At 60.3% G+C, this 14,595-nt stretch overlaps 9 protein-coding genes across 9 annotated transcripts; 5 read left to right on the top strand and 4 right to left on the bottom strand.

Annotated features, from left to right (window-relative positions):
• Nucleotides 1–54: 54 nt before the first annotated feature.
• On the top strand, nt 55–966 carry FA10DRAFT_268067 (hypothetical protein). The gene is made up of 2 exons (XM_025522165.1): nt 55–644; nt 714–966. The coding sequence occupies exons 1-2, from the start codon at nt 160–162 to the stop codon at nt 835–837; spliced, it is 609 nt and encodes a 202-aa protein (XP_025376724.1). The 5' UTR covers nt 55–159; the 3' UTR covers nt 838–966.
• A 22-nt stretch (nt 967–988) lies between these two features.
• FA10DRAFT_268066 (hypothetical protein) lies at nt 989–2,202 on the top strand. The gene is made up of 3 exons (XM_025522164.1): nt 989–1,358; nt 1,466–2,081; nt 2,142–2,202. The coding sequence occupies exons 1-3, from the start codon at nt 1,068–1,070 to the stop codon at nt 2,165–2,167; spliced, it is 933 nt and encodes a 310-aa protein (XP_025376723.1). The 5' UTR covers nt 989–1,067; the 3' UTR covers nt 2,168–2,202.
• A 1,931-nt stretch (nt 2,203–4,133) lies between these two features.
• On the top strand, nt 4,134–5,404 carry FA10DRAFT_280513 (hypothetical protein). The gene is made up of 2 exons (XM_025523624.1): nt 4,134–4,589; nt 4,653–5,404. Exons 1-2 carry the CDS (start codon nt 4,163–4,165, stop codon nt 5,351–5,353), a joined length of 1,128 nt encoding a protein of 375 aa, XP_025376722.1. The 5' UTR covers nt 4,134–4,162; the 3' UTR covers nt 5,354–5,404.
• Nucleotides 5,405–6,455, bottom strand: FA10DRAFT_302847 (hypothetical protein; the record flags this gene model as incomplete). Its single annotated transcript, XM_025525177.1, has 4 exons — nt 6,239–6,455; nt 5,681–6,153; nt 5,550–5,610; nt 5,405–5,493 (listed from the first exon to the last, which is right to left on the bottom strand). Exons 1-4 carry the CDS (start codon nt 6,396–6,398, stop codon nt 5,405–5,407), a joined length of 783 nt encoding a protein of 260 aa, XP_025376721.1. The 5' UTR covers nt 6,399–6,455.
• Nucleotides 6,456–6,584: 129 nt separating this feature from the next.
• On the top strand, nt 6,585–7,533 carry FA10DRAFT_268064 (S-adenosyl-L-methionine-dependent methyltransferase). Its single transcript, XM_025522163.1, has 5 exons — nt 6,585–6,660; nt 6,714–6,790; nt 6,862–6,974; nt 7,044–7,175; nt 7,242–7,533. Exons 1-5 carry the CDS (start codon nt 6,616–6,618, stop codon nt 7,493–7,495), a joined length of 621 nt encoding a protein of 206 aa, XP_025376720.1. The 5' UTR covers nt 6,585–6,615; the 3' UTR covers nt 7,496–7,533.
• FA10DRAFT_268063 (hypothetical protein) lies at nt 7,464–9,079 on the bottom strand. Its single transcript, XM_025522162.1, has 3 exons — nt 8,724–9,079; nt 7,745–8,642; nt 7,464–7,682 (listed from the first exon to the last, which is right to left on the bottom strand). The coding sequence occupies exons 1-3, from the start codon at nt 9,071–9,073 to the stop codon at nt 7,536–7,538; spliced, it is 1,395 nt and encodes a 464-aa protein (XP_025376719.1). The 5' UTR covers nt 9,074–9,079; the 3' UTR covers nt 7,464–7,535.
• A 164-nt stretch (nt 9,080–9,243) lies between these two features.
• Nucleotides 9,244–9,839, top strand: FA10DRAFT_268062 (hypothetical protein). Its single transcript, XM_025522161.1, has one exon. The coding sequence runs from the start codon at nt 9,305–9,307 to the stop codon at nt 9,785–9,787; it is 483 nt and encodes a 160-aa protein (XP_025376718.1). The 5' UTR covers nt 9,244–9,304; the 3' UTR covers nt 9,788–9,839.
• A 7-nt stretch (nt 9,840–9,846) lies between these two features.
• Nucleotides 9,847–12,732, bottom strand: FA10DRAFT_302843 (hypothetical protein). Its single transcript, XM_025525176.1, has 3 exons — nt 12,048–12,732; nt 10,164–11,984; nt 9,847–10,095 (listed from the first exon to the last, which is right to left on the bottom strand). The coding sequence occupies exons 1-3, from the start codon at nt 12,703–12,705 to the stop codon at nt 9,857–9,859; spliced, it is 2,718 nt and encodes a 905-aa protein (XP_025376717.1). The 5' UTR covers nt 12,706–12,732; the 3' UTR covers nt 9,847–9,856.
• Nucleotides 12,733–12,875: 143 nt separating this feature from the next.
• FA10DRAFT_268060 (alpha/beta-hydrolase) lies at nt 12,876–14,523 on the bottom strand. The gene is made up of 4 exons (XM_025522160.1): nt 13,889–14,523; nt 13,518–13,822; nt 13,170–13,448; nt 12,876–13,096 (listed from the first exon to the last, which is right to left on the bottom strand). The coding sequence occupies exons 1-4, from the start codon at nt 14,325–14,327 to the stop codon at nt 12,992–12,994; spliced, it is 1,128 nt and encodes a 375-aa protein (XP_025376716.1). The 5' UTR covers nt 14,328–14,523; the 3' UTR covers nt 12,876–12,991.
• Between the last annotated feature and the right edge of the window lie 72 nt (nt 14,524–14,595).

Raw genomic sequence — 14,595 nt, 5'->3', positions numbered from 1 at the left:
AGAGGTTTTGCGCCGGTTTAATGACATGTCTGTCATGATCTTTCCTTGCGCTTGTAGAAGATTGGTCCATCCACCCGCTAATGTGACCTACTTTCTTCGTCCTCTAGCTTCTTCACACCACCATCCATCCACTCTAACCACGGAAAGAAAATCAAAACCATGTCGGCGCCCTCTTCTCCCTTTAACATCGCGGGCCAGCAGGCACCTCTCCTCGCGCCCGTCCTCGTGTCGATGTACGTCGGCACGGCGGTCTTTGTCGTACCCCGCCTCGCGCCCTACTCTTCCATCCATCTCATCCCCTACTGGCAAGCCCTCTTTCAGACCATTGGTCTGGGCGATGTCTCGCGAGGCCGCCTGCCCATCGCGCTCCTTGTCGCCGCCACCTTCCAGACTTGGGTTGTCACCGCCATCCTGAGCGTTGTTGGCGCTGCCTATGCGCAGGACGGCTACGTCAACAAGGAGCCGAGGAGCTTTAAGCGGAACCTCAGGGGCTTCCCTGCCAGGCTCACGGCGGCCCACGAGGCCATCCTTGAATTCTACCCTGCTTTCGCAGTGGCCGCTGTTCTCGTGCAGACACTTGACCATGGCATCGTTGGCGGCTCTGCCAATCTCATCAACGAGCTGGCGCTTGTCGCGTCCGTCAAGTGAGTCCGGATAGCCCTCAGAAAGTTAATGTCCGGTCTAGCTGACTTCTTCTTTTTCACGCGGCTCAGGTTCCTCCTCTTCCCGCTGGCCTACTACCTCAACATTGACCTTGCACGCACCGTCTTGCACCAGATTAGCGTCGGCTCCTGCCTCCAGATCTTCCTCAAGCTCGCCTTCTCCAAGCTCAAGTAATCCTTTGCCCCTCATATCGTGCCCCACTCTGTCTACCCCACCACCAAGAAGGAAGAAAAGAAGAACATAAAAAAAGCTAAGCCGCTCCACGTGTACAGCTCCTTGATTAAATTTAAGCGTGTCTAGTTTGTTTGCATCGATGTCCGAGCGACGTTTCGCGCCTCTCTCTCTCAGCACCTTTCACGAGAAGCAAGTGTGCCAAGAGGACAGCGGAGAAGAAGAGGGGGAGGATGAACTCACTGTACAACCTGGCGCTGCGCCAGTCGTCGTCGATCCAGTCTGATCTCTCGCTGCTCGAGTCGTCATCGACGGCCAATGGCGCATCGCCCTCGTCGATCACGGCGCTCTCGGGCCAGCTCGCCGCGTCGCTGGGCGCCCTCTCCAAGACAGTCGACGACTACGAGGGCATGGCCAAGCGTGAACTAAACACAGCGAAGAGACAGCGCGCCCTCGAGCGAGTAAAAAAGTTTCGCGAAGAGGAAAAGGAGCTCCGAAATGGTTTTGCAGCGGCCAAGGCGAGGGTGAGTCGAATTGCAGCAGCAGCTCCTGCTTCAAAAGGAGAAAGAGAGGGAAAGAGAGAAGAATTTTGGGCAGAGAAGCTAAAACGGAGCGGTGGATTGCCCGACAGGCGGTGGATCCACAGGCGGCGGCCGCATCGTCGTCCTCGTCGTCGACGGGGAACGGAAGCGCATACACGGGTTCCTCGTCCACAGCTGCTTCGTCCTCGAGGCTTGGCGCCGGGACAAGTGCCGACTCGCCGTACTCGCTCCACGCAAGAAATCAGTCTGGCTATGGCTCCTCGCCCTATTCGGCGCAGTCTCCCTACCGACCCGGTGGCGCCGCTTCGTCGTCTTCCGCCTATGCCGGTCCTGGTGGCGGTACTGTCTCGATCGGCCTCGATGAGGATGCGTCGTCGGATCCTCGGGCTGCGTACCGCATGAATGCCTCAGCGGCCGCCATGTTCGGCTCAAGCACGGGTTCTGCGCGCGAGGGACAAGCGCTGCGCGAACACTCGTTCATCCAGCAGACAGAAGCCCAGCTCGATTCGTTTATAGCTCAAGGAAGAGAAGTGTGGAGTAATCTGACGGAGCAGCGCGACATTCTCAAGGGTACCCAGAGGAGGCTGAGAGACGTTGGAGTCACGATGGGGCTCAGCAGGGACGTCATTGGCTACATTGAGCGGAGGAGCACCCAGGACAACATCATCTTCGCTGTCGGGGCCATCTTTACCCTCATTTGTTTCTGTGAGTTGATAGTCTTACACGTCAAAGGACGCAGAGTGCTCACAAAGAAGAGGTCGGCAGACTACATCTATAAATGGTTTGGTTGAGGAACTCGTTTGAATTCGATGATACATATACCAGGAAACAAGGGTTGCTGGAGATCGTTGCAGCGGCTTGAGGGATGTACGCACTGACTTGTTTGTGTTGCGTGCTGAGTTTGTGAGGATACAGATGGGCGGAGATGATACAAGTCAAAGAAAGACTGATTGAGCTAACGTGCCTTTTGCTTGTGCTACATGCAGTTGTCATGCTTCTGCCAACAAGTTTCTCGATGAAGCTTGAGCTCCGTGGACGAACAAGTCTGGAGCTCGAAGCGGGGCGGCAGCCTTCGAGGAGGGAGAGGGAAAATAAACAAAGAGAATTCATCCTGGTCGTCGTTGTCCTTGGTGTTGATGCGCCAAACTTCTCGAACATTGTCCTTTTCCAGCGGCTCAGGACTTGCCGGGAGATGAGGGGAAGAAGAGGCTGACGAGTCCGGTGTTGGCCGTCTTTCTGCAGTGAGGCAAGGACTGGACGTAGTGAATTCGGCCGAGGCCGGTGTCGTGTTGTACGCGAAATCCTCAATCGAGTCTGTACACTGCGGATCCAGACCGTAGACGATAGGAGGAAATAGTGACGAGCCGGAGTGTTCGCGTGCACGCCTGCTGTATGTTGGTGAAGGCGATCGTGTGTGGGAGCGCCGACGGCGAGACTTTCCCCTTTTCGTAGTGACGCTTGATCCTTTTGAAGCATCTGTTGCTTCAGGAGAGGATGGACCGTCTTCTTGGTGATCCTCTTTTGCTTTTCCTTTGCTCTTGGTACCATTCTTTTCGTTCAAAGAAAGCATACCTGAATTCCTTGGCGGAATAGCTGAGACAAAAAGAGGCATCGTAGCCTGCGGGACAGGCATTTGGCCCGTCTTCGACTCTGTGATTTCATCACTATCAGTTGTCGGTGGCGTGGGCCTGTGGTAATTCCGAATGCTTTTGACCGTTGGCTGTCTGCCCATCCTTGAAGTGACAGGTTGCTCTCTTGCGACCTGTGTCGATGTTTCTGGGATATTGGCCATAGAAGCTTCTGACTTGGCAACACCCACCATTACCACCTCTGGGGATCTCTGCTTTGTGCGTGCAAGAAGAAATTCTGAGCTCCGACGATCCGTCGCAGCCCGTGCAGCTGCCACGGCCATTATCTCCTCCTCTTTCAGGGGGAATTGCCACCCCTTTTCGGATCCTTGCCATGGAGAAAAGGCTGCTCGATCCGGAGTTTCTACACTTCGGCTACTTTCTCCGATGCTGGACTTGGTACCGACCACGGACATGGTGGGAATCGTTGTCGTTGGCGAGCTTGCCACGGTGGACCTACTGCTGCACTTGGACGACATCCCAAGGCGCCGAGCTTCGGCTTTTCCCTCAGGGCTGTCCGCTTTTGCTCTACCCAAAAGCTTCTTTGTCAGACCGAGAGCCTTCAACAGACGTGAATCGTCTGCGCTCTTGACACGACGGTGGTCAAGAAAGCGCGACATCGCTGTCGTGAGTCTCTTGTTTACGCAGTGCAGGTTGATTGTCTGCAACGTGTAGATGGCGAGGGCGAGAAGGTTGGTAGGGAAAGCAGAGCAAGGTGACTATCTACAGACGCCCTCAGTCGGGCCCCATCTTATACACAGCTCCAAAGAGCGGAAGCAGATCCATTTCATAATCATAGACTCGCATCTGGATGGTTCGATTCAAGGAAGCAGAAGGAAAGACTTGCTCAAACGGAACCAAGAGCCAATCTAGACCCTGAATAGACGCTCGCCCTGGAGCATCGTGGCGGGTGGGCTGTCAAAAGCCAAGAGACGGCGGCGCAATTTTTGATTGCGCTCTTGCCTCCTACCGCTAGCCTGGGCCCACAGGCAATCCGGACCCAAAAGAGCACGCGAGAGCCAAGGAAAAATAAAAATAAAAATAAGGCAAGCTGTGGAAATCGGCCAAGTCTGAAATTTTTCCCAGAAAAAAAAAAGGAAAGACGCACGAATCTTCCTTCGGTCTGCATCTTCTGATTCACCAGGGCGTGCAGCCACGATGACGACGGCAACAATGGTGCAGCAGGCTTCGGCGCTCTTGTCGAGCCTGTCGACCGATGCGGAGTCACTCCTCGCTCAGTTGTCGAGTACATTTCCACTTGACTCGCAATCTGGCGCGACCGGGGGCCACTCGTTGCTCGGGCTCAAGAACCTGACGATGGTCTCGTACCTGCACCACCTCATCCTTCTGTGCTCTCTGCAGCTCAGCGGGCCCTCTGCTTCCGAAAAGAGCTCGTTAAGCGAAAGGAGAGGAGACATTGTGGACAATCTCATCCGGCAGCGGCTCGTGCTGGAGAAGATGAGGCCCATGGAGGCGCGCATCAAGGGCCACATCGAGGGCCTCCTGCGGGCTGCGACTTCTTCCTCTGCCAATGCACAGGACCGTCAGAACAACGATGACGAGGGTGAAGGAGCCGCAGATGTCGGTGAGTGGATGGTACAAGTGTGGCTTGGTGTCAGGTATCAGGAGCTGACCATGCCACATACAGACCCGCTCTCGTTCCGGCCCAACCTGGCCTCGTTTGACCAGGGTCCTTCATCCCAGCCTGACCGTCGCTCCAAGACCAAGAAGGACTCTCGTCCGTCTCGAAACGCTGAAACCGACGACAGCGACGGCATCTACCGGCCACCGCGTCTGGCGCCCGTGGCGTACGACGAAAACTACAAGAGCAAGCGCAAGGGCGCCAAGGAACGGCCCACCAAGCGGAGCGCTGCGCTGCTCGCCGATCTGTCTTCTTCGCTGTCTGCGAACCCGTACGAGATGTCGTCGTCGGGCGTGGGCGTTGGCTCGTCGGGCCGTGAGGGAAACTCGAGCAGCCGGGCAAAGGCACTGGCGCGCATGCAGGCGTACGAAGAGGACAACTTCACCCGCTTGGCCCAAAGCAAGAAGGATGCAAAGAGAAGGCGACGCGACGAGGAAGACGTGGCCCTGGGTGGCGCCGGCCTCTCGTCGAAGCGGGGAAGGGTTGGCGCTGGCTTGGAGGAAGAGTTTGGCGATCTGCTCAGAGGCTCGTCAAGGGGAGGCAGCTTTGAAGGGGCAAGGAGAAAGGGTGCTCTGCAGAGATCAAGGGACCTGTCCGGCGATGGCGGCGGCGGCGCTGATGTTCTGGCTGCTCCTACCGCAAGGGGCCGCAAGAACACATTCGAAAAGAAGATGAAGCACGACTCGCGCAGGAAGCAGCGTCGGTAGCGGTAGCACAGCTAGTGAAGTGTTTTGCATTACAAATTGTATTATTCCCTGTCATTGTTGCTCCCACAGAGTCTGCTCCCGTCTGCCCCTGTCGTCGTTGGTGAAAGCAGGCTGGAAGAACCGGCAGCGAGATTTGAGGACTGGCATGGTGATTTGTCAGCCTTGACTCTGGCCAGAGGTCGCTGCATGCACCCACCTTCTAAGGACCGCTTTCTTATGATTGCCTCTATTGACACCTCGTTTCTCAATTGTCTCTTCTGCAAGCCTCACAGCTGTCCGTGAGCCCATCACTGCAGCATTAATGAAGAAGGGGACAAGTCTGCTCACGACAAGGTCTTGGCTCTTTTCGCTCCGTGAGTCCCTCGAATCAAAGTCGTCTGCCTTTGCCCCCCGCTGCTGCCGCTGCCCGACGGCATCCAGCGCGCCCCTGACGTCCCTCGGCAGGTCAGCGTCGAGGAGCCTCTTCTCGTCACCGTTGCCTCTCTGCAGTCCCAACCGCTCTGCCGGACTAGCAGCGGCGGCACCCTGAGCCTGCGCCGCGACGGCGAGGCAGTAATTGAGCACCTCATCCCTGCCCGTCCAAACGTCGACGAGCTCCCTCCAGAACCGGGCGCACTCGCCCTGCGTAGCCGTGCCATACGTCGACCGGCCCAGGTCGCTCGTCGTTGGGTTCGACGATGTGGCATGGGCGGAGAGGAGCGAGGGCGACGACGTCTCGCCCGTGGCGCGCGATTTGGCCAGCGCGCGGTTCATGCGCGTCGTGATGCTGTCGTCCAGCGAGCGGTACTCCTGCATGAGGGCTGCAGCAGCAAAGACGACACCAATGCAGAGTCTCCGAGTCAGCGGGAGGCCTTCAAAAGAAGAGGGACGAGATACACAACGCACCGCGGAACTGGACGATGGAGAGGCACGTCGATGGCGTCACATTGCGCACCGACGGAGGAGTCGGAGGCGTGTCGACGGCCGTGGATCCGAGCGCAGGCTGCTCGCTGCTCGCTCGGCTTCCACTCGCGCCTCCAGAGCTGAGGCGCCAGGAGTAGGACATCGCTCCACAGCTGGCCTTGGTATCTTACGCAAGAGAGAGGATACAGAAAGATGAGCCAAGAATCGAAAGAAGAAAGGGTCTCGAGCTCCTTCCTTTCTGAGTCTATTACGGTGGAGGATCGACACACGTGCCTGGACGCCCTTTTTTGAGCTTTTTTTTTTTGGCTGGTTGAAATGCTCCTCGAGAAGAAGAAGCTCGCGTCTAGAAGGGCAAGGCGATGGGGCGAGCTGACGAGCCGGCGAATGAGGCCTTCCAGACCAAGGTGAGGCGGACTCACGCACGTAGCAGTGCAGGGCTGAGACATGGCGTTGGCAGGAGTACTGGGATGAGCGGTACGCGGCCGAAGGCCCCGACGAAGACTTTGACTGGTTCAAGACGTATGAAGATCTCGAGTGGGTGGCTTTCCCTCCGTCCTAAAGCAGTAGAGAATTGAAGAGACTGACAACCGTAACCGCGAGGCCAGACCGATCCTGTCCGAGTTGATTCCCGACAAGAATGCGCGGGTGCTCATGCTGGGTTGTGGCAACAGCACATTGTCGGTCGACATGGCCACGCATGGCTACGCGAACATTGTCAGTGAGTCTTTCATCTATTGGGCATCTCCGATCGGTGATCGCTAAATGGAGAACCTGCGAATACGAAAAGACATTGACTACTCCGAGGTGCTCATTGACAAGATGCAGCGGCGATACCCCTCGCTGGACTGGAGAGTGCATGATGTCCGCCAGCTAAAGGAGCTGGACCACGAGGGGTCCTTTGACGTCGTCATTGACAAGGGTGGGTTCTATGCCTCTGAGTCGAAAGGAAAAGCAAAGAAGAGAACTGACGGGGGGAGTGGAGCAGGCACGATGGACGCCCTCATGGCCGAAAAGGGCTCCGTGTGGGACCCGTCCGAGACGGTGCGGAGCAACGTGCAGGCGGAGATCGACGGCGTCGTCTGGCTGCTCAAGCCGCACACCGGCGTCTTTCTCTACCTGACGTGGATGCAGCCCCACTTTCGGCGGCCCTACATCGAGAGACGCGAGCGGTGGAGTGTCGAGACGCGGACGATGGGCGACGCCTTTCACTACTTTTTGTACATTGCCAAGATGCTGTAGCACTATCACTACTACTACTACTACTACTACTACATGACGACTAATTTCTGCTCGCAGCTGGTGACGTCCGCTCCAGCTGGGAGAGACCCTGGGCGGCACGGGAGCGGGCCTCGCGCATGCCGTAGGCGTCGGCACGCTGATAGGCACGCTGCCAGAAGCTGCGCGCCTTGCAGTCGTCCTTGTTCATCTGCATGCATCATACGTTAGCCACCCACCGTAGCTATGCAGAGAGAAGGAAAGAAGACCCACCCTTGACAGCTCGCCCAGATTCCACAAGAGGGCGACCTCTGCCGCTGCGCACTCGTTTCGCACCTGCTGCGTCCTGACGGCATCGCTCTCAACGACGGTGCCAACGCCCGGGCCTGCCTTGCCGTCCCAGCCGGCGGCCCGCTGGGTATAGGCAACAATGTCGAGGCCCTTGATGGCCCAGGAGAGGGCCTCGTGCACCTTGCGTGGACCGTCCTTGGCACGGCGGTCATCGACGAGGAGCTGTGCGATATTGTTCATGAGAATGCCTGCGCGACACCGCTCCGATGCAGTCGGCTCCCCTCGTCCCTGCTGCCGCCGCTTGGCCTTGTCCGAGGGCATGAGCAGGTCCAGCGCCTGGATGTAGAGCGGGACCGCGTACTCTGCACGGCCCTGGGCCGCATACAGCTGGCCCAGCGCCTCGAGCGAGGCGCCCAGCGACGTCCTGCTCACCCACGGCGGTAGGTCGAGGTCCGACAGAAGCGTCGCCTCTTCTCTGTTGGTCATCTCTTGCCCGGGCTGGTTGTTCTGTGGCACGACGGGCAGGAGCCTGAGCAGCTCCTCGACGCTCCATCTGAGGTGCTTTTCCGCCACCGACGTCACGCCGCCGTCCTCTTCTGCCGCTGCACTCTGGCTAATTGGCGGCAGCTCTCTCGCCACCTCGGCGATTCTCGCTAGGTCGCCGAGCTTCTGCGCAATAGCCACACCCCGCATCCTCTCTTCGCCCGTCGTGGCCTGCTCCTGTACAAAGTCCAGGCCGTCATGATAGGCGTCGTAGGCCTCAAGCAGGCGGCCCTGCTCCTCGAAAAAGCTGCCGAGGGCGATGAAGAGGCCCGACAGCTTGAGCAGCATATTCGGCTCCAATTTTGCCCGATCCATGGCGAGGGCGTTTGTGAGTGCCCTTTGACGACGAATGTCAAGTGAACAAAAGGGTCGGGGGGTGGAAAGGCCGATCAGAGAGAGAGAAAAGGGGGCGACTCACTGTCTGTACATTGCCTCGGCCCGCCGGACGTCGCCGGCCCTCTGCGCCTTGAGGGCCGCTCGCAGGTCGGGCCGAAGCTCGGCAGGCCAGGTGCGAAAGGAGTCGAGGTAGCTGTACAGGCCATACGACGTCGCGGCTATCCCGGCGCCGACGAGGGTCCAGAAGACGGTGCCGACGCGCGCACCGCCAGGGGGTCCGCCAGAGGATCCTGGCGTGGACGCAGCTGTGACGAGCCCGCGCGGCTTGATCTGTGCAGCCCTCGTAGGACATGTGGGTCGCGTAGCGGGAAGAGGGGGTCGTCGGGGCGTATGGCTCGCCGCGAGCGAGACGAGTCGTCTAGTCGAGGCCATCTTTTCACCTGCTGATCAAGCGAGAAGAAAGTGGTCAGGGAAATAAAATAAGCCTGCCAAATTTGGTGGAGGAGGGATCTCGCCCTCGAGGGGCTTACCTAAGCAGTCCCAGGAAGAATCCCGTCACGATTTTGCAGGTTCGTACGTTGGTCACGCTCTCTCCTCGTTCTTTTGAAAAAATAAAGAGAAGAAGTCCCTGGCGACGAGCAAAAGGGCAACTATCGATCAGCCATGCCGCGCCTGGCACCCACATTCATGCGCCTGGCGAGGTCGATCCCGCGTGCCTCGACCTCGGCCGCACCCGCTTCTGCATCGACGTCGTCGTCGTCGTCGACGTCGGCATTGACCGCAATGCGCCCGCTGGCCCGACCAAGCACGCCCGCACGCGCGCACCGCGGCCTGTCCACCTTCTCCCTCGGGCATCGACCCACATCGCTCCTCTCGCTCCTCTCCTCGCCCACAATGACAGCCAAGACGGCCGCAACAACAACAACAACAACAACAACAACGACAACAACATTGCCCGCGATCCAGTCGCTCTCGCCCACCGGCGCCGGGATCCAGAAGCGATTCACAACGTACGGCGCAGAGTACCAGCCGTCGCAACGGAAGCGGAAGCGCAAGCACGGCTTCCTCGCCCGCCTTCGCACCCGAAATGGCCGCAAGATGCTCGCGCGGCGGCGCATGCAGGGCAGACGGTTCCTGAGCCACTAGTCTTGCTTTTCACACACTGAGCTGTACTATTCCTCTCTTCAATCAATGTGTGTCTTCATGATCGATTGATTAGATTTGGGATGGCGAGAGAAGAGGTTGAGGAGCAGCATATGGTACAGAGGAGGGTGAGGAGGAGGAGTAACTTGGAGGGAGGACGCCCGTAAAGGAGAAGAAGCGCTGCGACTGAACCCTATCCCTGACCTGGCGATCGTCGAGGAGTCGCCAGCCGCGGTCCTTGGCTTCCTTGACGCGCTCCACCATGTCACAGCCAGTACTGCCATCTCGTCGCAGCAGATCGATGTAGAGGCCTGGTGATTCACATACTGCCAGTCAGCGAAGAGGAAAAGGGGAGAAAGAGAGAGAGATGAAGACTCACCACCCTGTTGGTTGGCGAGCAGCTTGGCAGCGTCGATTTGCGCCTGGTGCATGCTTCGGCAGGCGCCCACGACAATCGTCGGGCTCCTGTCAAAGTCAAGCGCGCCGGGAGAGGCAGGGTCCCTCACCACGACGCGCTCGAGACCGGCGCCGTGCAGAGCACAGACGGCGGACCTCGTCGCGACACTGTCCTGCTCGTCGCTTTCATCGTCGTCGTCGTCTTCGTTGGTGATGATCGTGGTGTAGGTGTAGGTGTCATCGTCATCAAAGCCGCCGCTGTATCCGCCACGACCACTAGAAGCTAGCACGACCGCGAGACTGCTGCGCGTGAGGTGGATGCTCGGCGAGAGTGTCTCGCGGACGAGTCCGCGAATGGCCTCAACGAGGCAGTTGCGACCGTGGAGCGTCTTGTAGCCCTGCTTGTCCTTGCGGAGAATGATGGTGTCGATGCAGCGCGTGGCTGTGACCTCATCGCTGAGCGTGGTGCAGCGCAGGAGCAGGGCCTCGTCGCGCTTCCACACCTCGTCGCCCTCGCCCAGCCAGAGGCCCATCAGGTCCCGCTCGTGGCCCAGGAGGTAGTTGAGGCGCTCGCCCAGGCCCTGGCACGACTCGGTGCGCGCGGCGTACGGCAGGCCCAGCTCGAGGGACCAGGCCGCGTACCTGCTGCTCTCTTCGTCACCCGTCACGCGACTGCTGTTACCGCCCACCACGCCACCGTCGCTGTCCAGCCCACCACCGCCGCTGCCACCGCCGTCGTCTCGCTTGGTGAGACCGACGTAGGTCCTGCTCTCAATGAGGCCGCTGAGGTGCAGAGCCTGCTGCACCTCGCGAAATGTCATCGAGGGCGAGCCCACGATGCCCTCGGACGTCAGCGTCTTGGCGAGTGGGTGGGTGATGCTGGCCAGCGTCGGGTTGAGGAACCGGCTGATGCGCCCGCGGTAGCCCATGTTGTATGCGCACAGCGGCGGCCGCCGTGGCCGCCTCGTCGTCGTCTCCTTTTCTCGCTCGCCAGAGACAGCGCTGGCAAAGAGGCGCAGCGCAAAGTTGTCGTTGGTGTCGCCGGCGGTGCCGACGATCTTGACGACGTCGGCGCCCAGCCGGCATGCGCCCTCGTACAGCTCGGTGGCTCGCTGGGAGCCCCACGCGAAGCCGCCCTGGTCAGGTGGGAGCGTGTCGCGCCAGCTGACAATGACGCACGTCTGCCTGCGCCCGGCATCGCTGAGCAGGCGCTGCGTCATGGCCGCGTCCAGGCCCTGCTCGACATCGAGGCAGTCGACGCCGAGCTTGAGCGCATGGTGCAGCGACCGGAACAGCGCCGAGGCGGGCGCATCGGCCGGGTATGGGTATCGCCCGCCCTGGGCCGGCGTGCGGAGGCTAAAGACGAGGGGCAGATCGGCGAGGTGGCGCCGGACGAGGCCGACCTGCTCAGACAGGTAGGACAGCGATGGGTTCTCGTACGCCTCGTTGCTGCCGCCTGCGCGCGAGTCGGGCGTCGGGTCGACGAGCAGGTCGGCGCGCAGCTCGATGGCCGATGCGCCCGTCGACAGCTGGCGCAGGTGGGCGACGTGCGGGTACAGGTCTGCAAACGGAAGCGTGACGAGGTAGGACCGGGCGGCGGCGGCGGTGGCTGCGGCGGCGGCGTCGTTACCGTCGTCTGCCGCGCCAAACATCGGTTTTCCCCGGCCGGAAAAGGACGAGACGAGGCGGGCGAGGAAGCGGACAAAGTCGCGCTCGACGGCCTCGAAGCGCAGCCGGGCCTGCAGCGACGACTCGGCCTCGTCGCCGGCGCCTGGCTCGGTGAAGTTGACAAACTCGTGCGATGCTGTGTATCCCACTCCTGTGAGATCAGACGTCGATAATGAGGGCCTGAATACACGACACTCACAGCACTCTCGGAACCAGGGCCGCCGTCTGGCCCACACCTCCTCGGCCCCACCGACGCCGACCCACGCTGGCTTGGCACGGGCGCCCGCACGGCGGCCGTCGGCCTCGTGCACGACGTAGTCGACCTCGCGAAAGACGTGCACGACGGCGGTGCGCTTCTCGACGTCGAGCAGGCCGTCGGCGCCACTCCAGGCCGCCGTGAGCATCGCCCGGTTCGCTGGCTCCTCGACGACGCCGCCGCCGAGCGAGACAACGAGCTTGCTGGGCTGGCGGCACTGCTGCTGCTGCTGCTGCTGCTGCTGCTGGGGGTGATGCGCCGCAAGCACGCTGCGCAGGATCTCTGTCTCGGCCGCGCGAAACGCAGGCCAGCCGTGCGCAGCGACGAATGTCTTGGGCGTGTGGGGCGCATGCAGCCGGCAGAACTCGTCGTCGGCGTCGAGAAAGGCAACGTGGCCGGGCAGGTGCTCGGCCGCCAGCCTGCCCAGCGTCGTCTTGCCCGCCGAGCGCATGCCCATGATCAGCACGAGCGAGGGCCCCGTATGCGCTGCTGCTGCTGCTCCTTCTGTTCCTGCTACTACTGCATCCTGCTCCTCTTGCTCCCGTTCCCGCCCCTCTTTCTCCTTCTCTTCGGGCGCTTCCATTGCTGTGTCGATGGCCATGGTCCCCGTCGCAGGCCGCGCTGCGCTTGCGTGCTCGCCCCGCTCGTCGAGTGCTCGCTCTTCTCACTTCTCGTCGAGAAGATGTGGATCTAGCTCGGTGGGGCAACGCGCTTTTTTGATCTAGTCGCGCTTTCTTCCCTCGTCCTCGTCTCTTTTTTCCTCCTTTTTTTTGAGGCTTTTTATTTATTTTGATTTGCCCTAGGGAGCATGTCACCCGCTGACCGCGACAAAGCCACTACTACACTGGTATGTACAAAAGAGGGAGGAAAGAGAGAGAGAGGGAGAGCTACGCCCTTTCTGCACGGTGGAACCATGTCTTGGCTGCACGGAAGGTCCGCTTGCTCATGCCGCCATAGTACGGGAGCGAGAAGAAGTCGTGCGGGTACCCGTCCTGGATTGTTCGCGACGTGCGAGCATCAGTAAAGGGACCCCTGCAAGGCCTCGAGTGAGGAACAAAGACTCACATAGACTGCATGTGTGACATCGATGCCTTGGGCCTGCGCACGCTCGACGAAGCGGGTGCCTTCGTCGAGGAGCGTCTCGTCGCCGCCGTGAATGACGTACAGGCTCGGCAGCGCAGCCAGGTCGGCATCGGACCAGACGATGGGCGAGGCAAAGGGGTCGTGCAGATTCGCGATGCCCAGCGCCTTGGAGCCAGTCTCGACAAAGTAGCGTGCAATGAGATCCCGCGTCGCGGCCTGCTGGAACGCCGCCGTGTCATATCCGGCCAGATCGAGCCAGGGCTTTTTCGTGCAGCTTCAGCATGGGCTCACCTGACCGGCGCAGAGGGCAAGAAAGAGAGAGCAACTCACAGAGTTGAGGAGAAGACCGGCGATGGATTGACGTTCGCCGAGAATGTGGTCGACATAGCGCCAAAAGGCAAGGACCAGGTTGGCCCCCGCGCTGTCGCCGCCAAGGAAGATGCGATCGTAGCCGAGCGACTGCAGGTGGCGAAAGGCCGAGAGGACCTCGTAGACCTGCGAGGGGAAGCGCGAGTCGGGTGCCAGGCGGTAGTCGAGGGTGAAGACGTCGACCTCTGCGCACTTGGACAGGTTCGCAGCCAGTGTGCCTCCCATGGCCGCATCGCCCGCGGCCAGCGTAATGTATGCACCGCCGTCTACACCACTCGAGAGTCAGTATCTGTGTGCGCTCTGTCTCAATTCCGGACCGCGAAGATGCTCACGGCAATAGAGGACGCAGGGTGAGCGCCTGGCCTTCTTTGTCCTGCTGGGGCAGTCTCCCCTCTCCTTGGGGTTCAGGTACCAAAATCCAGCGCTCCGCCTCGTCCTCTCGACCTCGTCCAGCCGTCTGGGCAGCTTCTCATCCTTGAACGTCTCCTTGGCCGGCTCGACGAAGGCAAATTGCCGTCCCTGCAGCCTGTCCGTCCACGCCCACGGCGCGCTCGTCCACGGGCCTGCCTGCACCTTGTACGCGGCCTGGCCGACGAGCGCGTGCTTCACCACCTGGTCCATGTACAGCTGGAGAACATTGGGCCCGCCCTTAGATTTGCGGTGGAGGACGGCGCGGAGGAGCCAGTAAGGGGACAGAATGCCGACTTTGGCGAGAAAGGTGACGAGAAAGACGAGGCTGCGCACGAGGCGCAGCGGGGCAGAGGCGGCCATTCTTGCAAAGATGCCCGTCGCCGAGTTCGCCGCTCGGTACCGCGAATGAGCTCTCCGACCGCGCAAAAGAGAAGCAGCCACTCCTTTGCCCTTGTTAGCACTCGGAAGCAGAACAAAGGATAGATGAGGTCTCGTTGTCTTTTGCTTCTCGCGCCGTCCGTTCCGTCCCTGCCTCTCGCGATGCGGGGTTCTCTTTAGTAGTAGTCTCTCCTCCCTGCCTCGTTTTTCCGTCTAATTTCTTTCCCATTTCGCTCTCCCGGGCCGTGCG

This window comes from Acaromyces ingoldii (assembly GCF_003144295.1).
Source record: "Acaromyces ingoldii strain MCA 4198 unplaced genomic scaffold FA10scaffold_4, whole genome shotgun sequence".
Taxonomy (NCBI): domain Eukaryota; kingdom Fungi; phylum Basidiomycota; class Exobasidiomycetes; order Exobasidiales; family Cryptobasidiaceae; genus Acaromyces; species Acaromyces ingoldii.
This window is presented reverse-complemented; position numbering and strand designations above follow the sequence as displayed.